A 13,175-nucleotide genomic window follows, 5' to 3' on the forward strand; every position below is an offset into this window, starting at 1 on the left:
GGAATGCTGGGACATTATACAGTAACGCTATGAAGGGATCGGGGGTGACGGTATCATTGTATGTGACAGGTTCCTATAAGGTGTCAGGACGTCACCGTCTATTTCTCCATGGAGGAGTGGGAGTATTTAGAAGGACACAAAGATCTGTACAAGGACGTCATGATGGAGGTTCCCCTGCCCCTCACATCACCAGGTAATAGACAGGACTAAATACACACGGCCTATAATTATCTGTATGTAATGAATGAATTCAGTCCCTGTATGTGTCTCCTCCAGTTCCATCCAGTAAGAGGAAAACACCAGAGGGATGTCCCCGTCCTCTTCTCCCACAGGACTGTAAACAAGAAGATCCCAAAGTTCCTCAGGATCATCAGGTAGATGGAGAGAAGGTGCTATGAAATCTCCCTAGGATGTGTCAACAGCTGTGAAGGTCTTGTGCTCAGTCTTGTTTTATCCTCTCCGGGGCTGGTGGTGAAGGTCGCCGCTGGTAAGGTGTCGCTCATCACAGGCATAGTGGGGTTACCTCAGGAAGGATGACTGAAGACGGACGGGGGTGGTGGTGGTCCCCGTTGGTGCCAGAAAAGGAGAAGCAGAGACAGGGGCTGCGGTTCCAGGTCTTTTACTCACTGGTAGTTCAGGCGCTGCCCCAGAGTACCATTCTCCGCCACGATGGACTCCAGACAATAACGATTCTGTGGAAGGTCAGATCTGGTGTATGTCAGTCTATGAGCCCTTCCTCCTTTGCTGCGCTAAGTATTGGATCCCTGTGGCGTGAATCACTTGGGGATCCCGGTGTCAGTAAAGTGTCCCATTCTGTATGCTGATAGCGTGGTTCCGATGTGGGACTGGTCCAAGACCTCAGCTCTGGATCCTATATGCTATTTGGCTGCAGACTCGGTGGGACAGGTCCGGTGACTCTTCTAGCCATTCCTGTGACCATTGCAGAGTTGGTAGACAACGTGAAGTATATCTGCCGTAGGGTTCTGTACCCAGACAGCGTGGGTCCTGTGGAAGCAGCCGCCTGCTTCTCCCCAGCGCCCGTGTCCAAACGCCTTGGCCCACAGAGCTGCCTCGCAGCACATCCGCTCTGCTCCGTGTCTAGAGCTGTTCCCTCCTTTGTAGTTGTGTTGTGTGTTCCAAGCTGTTGCCTCCAGGCGCTGCCACAGGCTGGTTGACTACTCTCACTAGGTCAACCTGCTCTTCCCACTGTTTGCTCCTGACTCCCCCTGGTGGTTGCTTCTCCCTGACCCTGGGTCCCAGCTCCTGTGGATCGGGGAGCCCCTGGTGCGGTGGTGTCCTGTAAACCCAACCGCTGTAGTGACCCCCTACTGTGACCTGACACTGGTACGGTCCCCATTGGGGAGGGCAACACATTGTAACTGTGTGTATGTGTGTTGGTGGAACTGGTACCGACCCTCCTTGGACCCAGGATAAGTACTACACCTTAATTGAGGTGCAGTACCCTGTGGCGCCTGAAGCCTCAGGGGCGCCACAGCAGGATTAGAGCTGATCATAGATGTGACTTCTCCATCTGTCTGTGACTTTTGGATCACATTTATCCCGTTCTCTACACTGAACACTTACATCAGAGTTTCGACACCAGGTTATCAGACAGAGAGAGGTCGCCCCTATCCCATGGGTCAGAAGGTCACCGCGCAAGCTAGTACTACTTGGATCTGCTTTGTTTTCCACTTAGCTGTGCAGACGATCCTTGTGCTGGTGCTTCTAGGGTTAAGCGGACCCTTGTGTCTTTCTTGGCTTACCATCCTGAGTTGTCTCAGCTGCTCTGATTTTTGCACTCCCTCCTGGTATAAGTTCTCACCACTTTACCTCAGTAGTTGCCAGGGATAACTTGCTTTTCCATGGTGCTGGCATGGAGGTGAGAGCCATGGAAAGAGAATTTTTTTTTAATTTGATCCTGGAGATTGCTGCTTGGAAAACATTTTTTGGTGTCTTCCTATTGATCATCTCCCTTTTTATTCATTTCTCTTCCATCCCTCTTTTTTACCACTTGTTTGGGAATGCAGTTTCTTTTTCCTTTTGTGTCATTATCATAAAGAAGGACTAGTGTTCCTCCTGCCCTGCTCACTAGACACAGTTGTGGTTAGGGTAAGACACGTGATTGTCACACGACATGAAAGAACCTCTCTTGGGACATCGGGGAGCTCAGGGTTGCTCAGAGTAAGTGACAGGGTTATCCTTCCTGTTCTTCTCTAGAAGCAGTGGTTCCCACCCTATCTTTCTCATGATGCACAGCCTCTTGGTGGAACACATTGGTAACTGGTGCCTACTGTCAGCAAACTCCAACCTCAGAGGCTCTGGTGATGACTGGGTAGGCACTTAATCATGCCCCTCTGGATAAGCCTGGTTCAGGGCGCAGTGAGGCTACGTCCCTTCTCCTCAACCTATTAGCATGACAGGTCTACATGTAATTCTTCAAATGACATGATTCAGATGAAACCCCCTAAAGATCCATTCACTGTAATGAGTCAGCAGAGTTAGTCTGGACTCCTCATGGCAGTGCGGCAATCATCCCTATCTAGTGAACGGTTATCTCCAAAAATTGTATTATTACACCAGATTCTTTATGATGTTACATCGTCATCTTCTCCCCATTCAGGTCCTTACAATATTTGATCCTCTCAGTGGAGATCTTCTATATAAGAGAATTCTCCTGATTGACCCATCAAGGATGGATATCGACAGGGACAAGATGGCGGAGAGGATATTACACCTCACACTAGAGATCCTCTTCCGGCTTACTGGAGAGGTGAGAGATTCTGATGACGTCACATTACATCATTCTTATCTATGGGAATAACAGATGGACAGAACTGGAGAGGTGAGGACACTGGAAATGTCTGTAGTGAGATTTATTACTGTGTCTCTCCATAACCAGGATTACACAGTAGTGAAGAAGACCCATAGTGAGCGCTGTCAGGCCCCTGTGTCTGAGGGATGGGAAAGACCCCTGAGCCCAATCACGGGGCCTCCACCTCACCCCCCGATACATGAGGACATCAATGACCAGAAGATCCTAGAACTCACCTACAAGATGATTGAGCTGCTGACTGGAGAGGTGACACTGCTGGGAATGCTGGGACATTATACAGTAACGCTATGAAGGGATCGGGGGTGACGGTATCATTGTATGTGTCAGGTTTCTATAAGGTGTCAGGACGTCACCGTCTATTTCTCCATGGAGGAGTGGGAGTATTTAGAAGGACACAAAGATCTGTACAAGGACGTCATGATGGAGGTTCCCCAGCCCCTCACATCACCAGGTAATAGACAGGACTAAATACAGACGGCCTATAATTATCTGTATGTAAGGAATGAATTCAGTCCCTGTATGTGTCTCCTCCAGTTCTATCCAGTAAGAGGACAACACCAGAGAGATGTCCCCGTCCTCTTCTCCCACAGGACTGTAAACAAGACGATCCCGATGTTCCTCAGGATGTGTTTCCTCCAGCTCTACCCAGTAAGAGATATCTACTCATGTACTTTCTGCACTAATTTTGTGTTTACATTTTTAGACTTTCTGCTCTGGATTTCTTTGCTTCTAGTGTCTTCTCTATGTTGTTATGAAGGCAACTTAAACACCTGCAGAGGGTTCATGAATACCCTGTTTCCCTGAAAATAAGACCTACACCGAAAATAAGCCCTAACATGATTTTATGGGATTTTTCGAGAATGTTTGAAATATAAGCCCTACTCCAAGAATAAGCCTTAGTTACAGTCAGGAGTTGGGAGGAATCAAACTGCTCAAGTTCTGAGGAACCCCACTCTCTTTTTGATTCCATCAGTTGTATTCTACGGTTGATTGTTTAAGGACCTTTGATGATTTCAAAGTCATGTGACATGATGTTACCAAAGGTCTCTTAATTGCAGGAGTCTAAATGAACTGAACAGGACACAGGCTGGCATGCCGGACTGGTATTAGGGGAAATGGAGAGCAAACTGAACAATTTCACAGGCCCCCATAATCCTAGTGGCCCCAGTGTTTATATGCCAATTATAGGACTGCTTAAGGACCTTTTTTACATCACATCATGTGACCAAAAGCTGGTGTGTGTGTTCACGCCAATTTTAACCAGCTTTGCCAAAATGGGCAGAGCTTGGCCAGAACAAGGGTGTGATGCCACCGCTTCTCTAATTCATAACAAACTGCAATGTTTCCTATGCCAGAAATCTCACTCCAGTCCCTGGCATCATTTTTCAGTGTACATCACTGGTCTTGATGAATTTGAACCCTAATGTTTATCTGTACAGGCTGCAAGACCCTGCTACCTGCTTTGGTTACAAAGCCTAATGCGGGCTTTACACGAGATAATATATCGTGCGATATGTCGTCGGGGTCACGGTTTTCGTGACGCACATCCGGCATAGCGCACGACGGCGTCTCGTGTGACACCTCCGAGCGACGCAGTATCGCTCACAAATCGTGAGTCGTCTACTCATCGTTAACTTTCATAATATCGTTTATTTACATGGGTGCAGGTTGTTCATCGTTTCTGTGGCATCACACGTTGCTCCGTGTGACACCACGGGAATGATGAGAACAGCTTATCTGCGTCCCACAGCACCCGCCGGCTTAATGGAAGGAAGGAGGTGGGCGAGATGTTTACATCCCGCTCATCTCCACCCCTCCGCTTCTATTGGCCGGCTGCCGTATGACGTCGCTGTGACGCCGAACGTCCCTCCCACTTCAGGAAGTGGACGTTCGTGGCCCACAGCGAGGTCGTCCGGAAGGTAAGTGCGTGTGACGGGGGTTAAACGAGTTTGTGCGCCACGGGCAGCGATTTGCCTATTACGCAAAAACAACGGGGGCAGGTACGATCGCTCGTGCTATCGCACAATTGATCGACTGGTGTAAAGCAGGCTTTAGGATAGGCTATCAGCATTACAGTCCCAGACAACCCAGTTGAGTTTTCAGCATCTGTCTTTATTTTATTTTCGTCTTCGAAAAAAAACGCTTTGAAATTGTCTATGTTGTGGATCAATGTTTCAAGGAGATGTTTGCAGGTTTTGCCAACTGTCATGGCAGCGTCAGGATCTGTTGAAATGATAGACTCTGGTACTTTGCATGTTAATTTCTCTGCTGTCTGTGAGCAGCGCAGGGAGATGCAGGCATCAAACCACAGGCTTGGGCAGGCTAGTAAGAGTTATTCTCTGCTGGGCTGCTTGTTAATGTCTGTGATCACATGCTGTAGAGGAGAAAGTATTGTTTGCTCCCGTTCTGTATATGCTGGCTGGACTATTTCATTAATGCCAGCTATCGTTTACCTATACTGATCTGGTGAGGTGTTGTGATCCAGATTTATGGGTGTTTTTTGTGCATTATTACTGTGAGCTGTTGTGGTGTTAACCCTTGTTGTCATTCTTGTTGCTGCCTTCGTGCTCTTGCTTTTCTCCTTAGCCTCTCACTGTTTATTTTTGTGAGTTTGCAATGATTCCCGTCTGTCTTAATCTGTATTTCCATCATAATCCTGCCCCTTCCTTCCCTTGGGGATTACAGATTAGATCTAGTCAGGAGACTAGTAATGCACGAGACTCCGGCATCTCCATCTTCAGGGCTAATCCAGATGTTAGGAATAGCTTGAGGTCCCCTAGTGTGAGGGACAGTATAGGAGCCCCCTATCCCTCATTATCCTGCAGTCACATTGTGACAATCAATCAGATTATTTACTGTAGCACATTCCAGAGAACTGGTGCTAGGAATGTGAGAGCCGAATTAACAAAGATGTAACTCTTAAGGCCGCTTTACACACAACGATATCGCTAGTGATCTCATTAGCGACGTGACACGCCCAGATCGTTGCTACGATTTGCCGAGATCGCTAATAAGTCATTTTGTAGCTGTCACACGTACCCATCTCACAAACGACATTACATCGTTCAGTGAGATATTGTTTGATCAAGGCGGTCATGTGGATGTTGTTCGTCGTTGGCAGGGTATCAAACGTAACAATATGTCTGCTGCGTTCCAAACAACGGACAATATTTTGAAACTGAACGTCGTGTCAACGATCAACCATTTTCGCTATTTTTAAGATCGTTCAGAGTCGCACGTAGGTGTCACACGCAACGACGTCATTAAAGACGACGGAAGTGCGTCACGAAAAACGTGATCCCGACTACATATTGTCAGAAATCATAGCGTATAAAGGGGCCTTTAGATCTCGATATTGGACAACAGATTCAGAATACATTTTTCCCTAATTTAATTTCTGATGTTATGGTTTAAAAAAATGAAATGTACTTTCAAGATAATATCATTAAAAATTAATAACTTTGTGTTTATTTTTAGCAGATGACTGTATTGGGATTTCAGATGGATCTCTAATATCTTCAGAATTTATAACAGATGATGAAAGTATCCCACATGATACATATGAAGAGCATGCTGTTGTCCCAGATATACCTTCAGTCCCTCCTAGGAAATCTCTATCATCTGATCTTTTCAAACAAGTCCAAAATTTCGATTTATCACAGAATTGTAAGCAAAATAAAAGTTACAGAAGGGATGTGGAATACGAAACTGCTCATACAAGGGAGAAACCATTTTCATGTTCAAAATGTGGGAAATGTTTTACCAGGAAATCACATCTTAATATCCATGAAAAAACTCACACAGGGGAGAAGCCATTTTCATGTTCAGAGTGTGGGAAATGTTTTACTCGGAAATCAAATCTGGTTGTGCATCAAAGATCTCACACAGGTGAGAAGCCATTTTCATGTTCAGAGTGTGGGAAATGTTTTACCAGGAAATCACATCTTAATATCCATGAAAAAAATCACACAGGTGAGAAGCCATTTTCATGTTCAGAGTGTGGGAAATGTTTTACCAGGAAATCACATCTTGTTGAGCATCAAAAATCTCACACAGGGGAGAAGCCATTTTCATGTCAAGAATGTGGGAAATTTTTTAGTCAGAAATCATACCTTGTTATACATCAGAAACTTCACACAGGTGAGAAGCCATTTTCATGTTCAGAGTGTGGGAAATGTTTTACCAGGAAATCACATCTTAATATCCATGAAAAATCTCACACAGGTGAGAAGCCATTTTCATGTTCAGAGTGTGGGAAATGTTTTACCAGGAAATCACATCTTGTTGAGCATCAAAGATCTCACACAGGAGAGAAGCCATTTTCATGTTTAGAATGTGGGAAATGTTTTATTCAGAAATCAATTCTTGTTGTGCATCAAAGATCTCACACAGGGGAGAAGCCATTTTCATGTTCAGAATGTGGGAAATGTTTTATTCGGAAATCAGTTCTTGTTGTGCATCAAAGATCTCACACAGGGGAGAAGCCATTTTCATGTTCAAAATGTGGGCAATGTTTTACTAGTAAATCACATTTTGTTAAACATCATAAAATTCACACAGGGGAGAAGCCATTTTCATGTTCAGAATGTGGGAAATATTTTATTCGGAAAGAACATCTTGTTAGTCATCAAAGAACTCACACAAGAGAGTGACCGGACTTTGATGTGAGACATCACTATATAATGTTGGGGTGATATCAGTCCCCCAAAGTCATGTAAGGCTACATGCGCACGCTGCTGTTTTTTCTGCACACAAACTGCAACCAAAACTGCCCCTTGTCCCAGAGAGAATGGAAATGTAATAAATCGCTTTTAATGATCCCGTGATTCTGCTGCAATTTTGTTAATGTATTTTTTAAAGGAGAAACAAAATATGATAGGACTAGGATAATTGATAGAAAGAATAGAAAAAATAGAGAGAACAGAGAATAGAAAGAAATAACACAATAGCTTGATAGAGGGCTAGCTCACTTGGACAGCTGTTTTATTAAGTTTTGGGGGTAAAAAATACGTGGGTTCCCCCCCATTTTTCATATCCAGCACAGGAACAGCAGCAGCTGCAACCCTTAGCTGTCTGCTGTACTTTGGCTAGTTATGAAAAATAGAGGGGATCCCACGCTTTTTTAATTTTTTTTTTTTTAATCGATATAGGGTTCCCTTCATTTTTCTAAAACCAGCCAAGGTACAGCAGAGAACTGGGGGCTGATATTATTTGGGTGGGAAGGGCCATCATTATTTGGCCCTTTCCATCCTACCAATAGCAGACCACAGCCGCCCCAGAAGTGACACATCCATAAAATGCTCCAATTCTGGCGCTGGACCCGGCTCTTCCCATTGCCACTGCACCAGGGCAATCAGGGTAATAAGGAGTTAATAGCAGCCCACAGTTGTCACTGAGACCTAGATTAGTGATAGCAGGCGTCTATGCGACACACTAATCTGTAAGTGAAAGTAAATAAACACAGACACCCAAAAAAATCTTTTATTTGAAATAAAAGACAAAAAAGCCCCCCTGTTTAAAAAAAAAAAAAAAAAAAAAATCCAATTAAGAAACCAACCTCAGCCTCAAACAAGAAACTGGACCAATAAGAAACCAACTTCAGTATCAAGTTTTTTATTCCTGATTAAGGCTGATCGGACTCGCAAAAAACCAGGACCGGTGGAACCCTGCTCAATTTAAAAAATAACCAAATCCGCTCCGGAATCCAGTGCCCATATAAGTCTATGTAAGGGATAGGGGGGCGTTGCACTCACCAAGGCTGTGTCATGGTGGCGGCTGTTTCCGGGTCACACTTTCCCTTCCGGAGCCAACAATTGACTATTCACTGCTTTGCTCGCCCATGTAATTGGTTGCAGTTAGACACGCCCCCATGTCAACTGACTGCAACCAATCACAGGCGGCAGGACGGCTACATCTGAATATCACAGCAAATGGCCATAGAGCATGACCATTCGCTGTGAACTCCAGAGAATGAATGAGCTGGTAACCTGACCTCAGGTAAAGGTCACTGAGATCACAGACCTGCATCTCCTAGCAGAAAATCACAGTTTTATTGGCCCAGAGATGCAAATTTGGTCCTGAAATTGTACACCATATTCCTGGCAAAAAAAAAACGCGTTTTTTTTTACACTTGTTTTTGTCAAGGGTTTTTGCCACGATTTTTTGCAGTGATTTTGTGCCAGTAGGTGGTTATTTGTTACTGAAATCGTCTGCACCAGATTTCAATCACCAAATTTGCACCTCCTGGCAGAAAAAAAATATTTTTTTTTTGCATTTTTGGGTCAAGGTATGCAAATTTGGTGCTGAAATTTTTACCCCATATTCCTGCACCCAATGCACACCTCCTGGCAAAAAAAAACACTTTTTTGCCGTGTTTTTTTTTGCTGCAATTTTTGCCACGGTTTTGTGCCAGGAGGTGCACGTTTGGTGCTGAAATTGTCTGCACCAGATTTCAGCACCAAATTTGCATTTTTTTTGTTACTTTAAAAAAACAAACAATGTGCGGTCCCCCCAATTTTCATCCACAGCCAAGATAAAGCCAGGTGAGATCTGGTATTTTCAGCCCGCAGCCGCCCGGTATTGCCGCATCCGTTAGATCCTGAAGCTTTACAGGCTCTCCCGTAGTCCTGGTGGGGTGGATATCGGGGTAATAGCAAGAGTTAATAAAAGCGCACAGCTGCTACTAAACCCTAGGTTGCTGATGGCACAGGCGTCTATGAGATACCTGCAACACTAACCTGTAAATGAAAGTAAATAAGTACAAACACAGAAAAGAATCCGTTATTTGGAATAAAATACAAAACGCACCCTTCTTCACCATTTTATTAACCCCAAACACCCATCCAGGTCCAGCGTAATCCACACGAGATCCCACGTCGCTTTCAGATCTGCTACATCTCACAGTGAGCGGCCACAGAGAACGACTGCTGGCTTTGAGTGTAGACTATGGTTGAGCCGCGATGACTGCAGGCAGATACTGTCACAGGCTGGGGGCGCGTCAGAGACGACAGGACAGCCGGTGGGAAGGGAAAACTCGGAAAGCTGTGTGTATGCGATGAGCCTATTGTGCAGTACACGAAGTGAATGCGCAACCCGGAAGAAGTTTGCCGCCATGACACTAAAGGCCCCGTCACACACAGAGATAAATCTTTGGCAGATCTGTGGTTGCAGTGAAATCATGGACATATTGTTCCCTTTGTACACAGCCACAAACCTGGCACTGATTTCCACAATTTCACTGCAACCACAGATCTGCCGCAGATTTATCTCTGTGTGTGACAGGGCCTTTAGTCTCCGTAAGTATGAAACTCTCTCTTAATTCTTATTTTCCCTTTCATTTCCTAATCCAGATTGTACACCTAGAATCCTGGGCCGAAACCCGGGCATCTTTGAAACCGTGCGGATCTAGACTTTTACAGTCTGGATGTCAGGTTTCCAGGTTTTCCAGTTCTCTTTTGAATGAGCTTGCCCTCAGTTAACATGGAGTTTAAGGTTCTGTTGCCCTACTTCCTGTCCAGCTGCTTAAAAGGCCGCCTCTCAGCCAGTCCAGTGCCTGAGTATACTGCTTGCTGTGTGCTCCTGCTTTGCTGTTTCTACTTCCTGATTGCCTTGGATTCTCCTGAAACTCTACCGACCGACTCTGGACCATACCCGGTTTTCTTCAAGCTGTGCCCGGACTCCGTCTGCCGTCTTTGATCAGCACTCTGCCCGGTTCGTAACCACTCTGGACAATCATCCCATACGGACACTCCTGGACTATACCACTTGCCCCTTGTGTACCGGCTGCCGCACATTTAGGCCTTCCGGGGTTGATTGCCGGACAGTCCCTGTACAGGGGTTCGCTCTGGTGGTCTCCCTGGGGGAGTCCGGTGCGTGGCCCCGGGAATCCCCTTCGCTCCGTTTTGTGTGTTGTTTTACTGTGTTTATTCCCGTTGTGTATCTACCGTGGTGACATATTATATAACATCTTGTACCAAGAACTCGTCTCTGTTGTCATTGCCCTAACGCAATCGAAATCCTCAGAACATACAGTAGTATTACACTGGATCTGCTCAGCCCTATTCCTCATGTTGAGCGATACTGGTGGGAAAATAAGGGAAATGTCTGTTATTACCACATATATCCCCTGCCCCCCGCAGTGACTGACAGCCGCTCAGCATTGGAACCTGCTGTAAGTCATTGCCAGCAGTGCAGTATACTGAGCGGTGCCTAAAACCACATCGGGGCCATCCTTATGACTGAAAGATGGGTCATTCCATGTCAAGTGGACCAGTGGTCCACACTCGACCTTCTCCGATTTTGTTGAAAATTTATAAGGATGTACATGTATGTTTGAAAAGAGGTTCTGTAAATTTTTAGGGCCAGATCTCAAATACATTGGGCACTGTTGACCTTTCACTGGAGGTTCCACCAAGCCTGCGGCTTCAGCTAAGAGGATTTTGCAAACTTTGGCACATAGCCATTAGAGTTCTATACTGGCTATGATGCTGAAATTTGGCATACTAGTTCAACTTTTGCTGCTAAACACGATAAAATTATTACCGGCTATGACAAAACAATATTTCGGCCGCAATTTTGTGTCAAAGTAGCTTGCAAAACGCCTCGCATAAAATTTATGCCTAACTTTTCCCATATATAACTCATTACATAGTTACTTAGGTTGAAAAAAGACCTAGGTCCATCTAGTTCAACCTTCCTCCACCAGTTCTACATTTAGTCACTAAGTCATTTATAACCAACAATGTTTTGTGTACTGAGGAAATCATCCAGCCCTTTTTTAAAAGCTGTTATAGTATCTGCCATTACTACCTCTTGTGGTAGGGCATTCCACAGTCTGACTGCTCTAACTGTAAAGAACCCTTTCCTATTTAGCTGTTGGAATCGCTTTTCTTCCACTCGCAGTGAGTGCCCCCTGGTCCTTTAGTACTGTCTTTGGAAGAAATAAGTAATGTGCCAGTCCTTTATATTGACCACACATGTATTTATACATATAAATGAGATCTCCTCTGAGACGTCTTTTTTCTAAGCTAAACATATCTAACTTTTTCAACCTGTCATCATATGTGAGGCCTCCATTCCTTGTAGTAGTCTAGTTGCCCGCCTTTGAACTGACTCTAACTTCTGAATGTCCTTTTTAAAATGTGGAGCCCAAAACTGGATCCCGTATTCCAGATGTGGCCTTACAAGTGATTTATAGAGGGGTAACAATACGTTGGGATCACGAGATCTAATCTCTCTTTTTATACACCCTAAAATCTTGTTTGCTTTAGCAGCTGCTGCTTGACATTGAGTGCTGCTGCTCAGCTTATTTGTAATGAGAATACCCAAGTCCTTCTCCTGTTCTGTAGTCCCGAGTTTACTTCCATTTAATGTATACGCAGCTATATGATTACTCCGTCCTAGGTGCATTACTTTACATTTATCAACATTAAATCTCATTTGCCAAGTATCTGCCCATTCTGACATCTTATCCAGATCTTTGTGTAATATTGTACTATCCAGGTCAGTTTTTAATATCCTACATAGTTTGGTGTCATCGGCAAAGATTGACACTGTACTATCAATCCCATCCACAAGGTCATTAATAAAGAGATTAAAAAGAATCGGTCCAATCACAGATCCCTGTGGCACCCCACTGCTGACTATAGCCCATTTAGAGAATGTACCATTTATGACTACTCTTTGTTTCCTATCTTTTAGCCAATTCCTTACCCAGTTGCATATTGTGTCCCCTAGTCCTTGCTTCTGGAGCTTTAGTATAAGGCTATTATGTGGTACAGTATCAGTAACTGTAGTTGAGTATCAGTACAGTAACTCAAGACCAAAAACCAATAGTAACTGGTGCTTTGCCCTGTACAACAAACATCTACATGACTTTGCATTGCTGCAATATCACGGTTTAAGCATATGTATTTGTGGAAATATTCACACCCACATATGATGACAAACTTAAAAAAAACGAATTTTACCTATTTTAGGTCAAATTTCTCAAAAAGGGTACCCCTAAAATATATTAATTCTGATATCATTAGAAAGAGCACATTTTTCTCTACAAGGATCATTGTTTTTTTTTTTGGAGTCTCTCCATTTAAGAAAAGAAAAATGCCACTGAACATGGTGTTATGTATGCACGTAATGCATTGATTTTGTGTTTGATTTTCAGATTCTTATCACATGTTACAGAGTTGTATTGTTGCTACCAATGTCTATTATCAAAAACCTATAAACCTTTTTATTTATGAAAAGTTATTGACTAATAATAATAATAACTAATCACTGATTGCTCACAACATGACACAGTTGCAGTCCACACTTTCGTAACAGTAATTGTGGAGTATCTCAA

At 44.2% G+C, this 13,175-nt stretch overlaps 1 protein-coding gene across 1 annotated transcript in view; it reads left to right on the forward strand.

Moving 5' to 3' along the window:
- Positions 1-74: 74 nt before the first annotated feature.
- Positions 75-13,175, forward strand: part of LOC142261046 (uncharacterized) — a 44,948-nt gene continuing 31,847 nt past the window's right edge. The window contains exons 1-7 of the mRNA XM_075332088.1: positions 75-193; positions 277-374; positions 2,621-2,770; positions 2,900-3,079; positions 3,161-3,284; positions 3,368-3,481; positions 6,311-7,481. Of these exons, the coding sequence (XP_075188203.1) occupies positions 109-193; positions 277-374; positions 2,621-2,770; positions 2,900-3,079; positions 3,161-3,284; positions 3,368-3,481; positions 6,311-7,481 (1,922 nt within the window). The 5' untranslated portion in view covers positions 75-108. The remainder of the gene's footprint in view (positions 194-276; positions 375-2,620; positions 2,771-2,899; positions 3,080-3,160; positions 3,285-3,367; positions 3,482-6,310; positions 7,482-13,175) is intronic.

Source organism: Anomaloglossus baeobatrachus, unplaced genomic scaffold (genome assembly GCF_048569485.1).
Source record: "Anomaloglossus baeobatrachus isolate aAnoBae1 unplaced genomic scaffold, aAnoBae1.hap1 Scaffold_203, whole genome shotgun sequence".
In the NCBI taxonomy this organism is placed as follows: Eukaryota; Metazoa; Chordata; class Amphibia; order Anura; family Aromobatidae; genus Anomaloglossus; species Anomaloglossus baeobatrachus.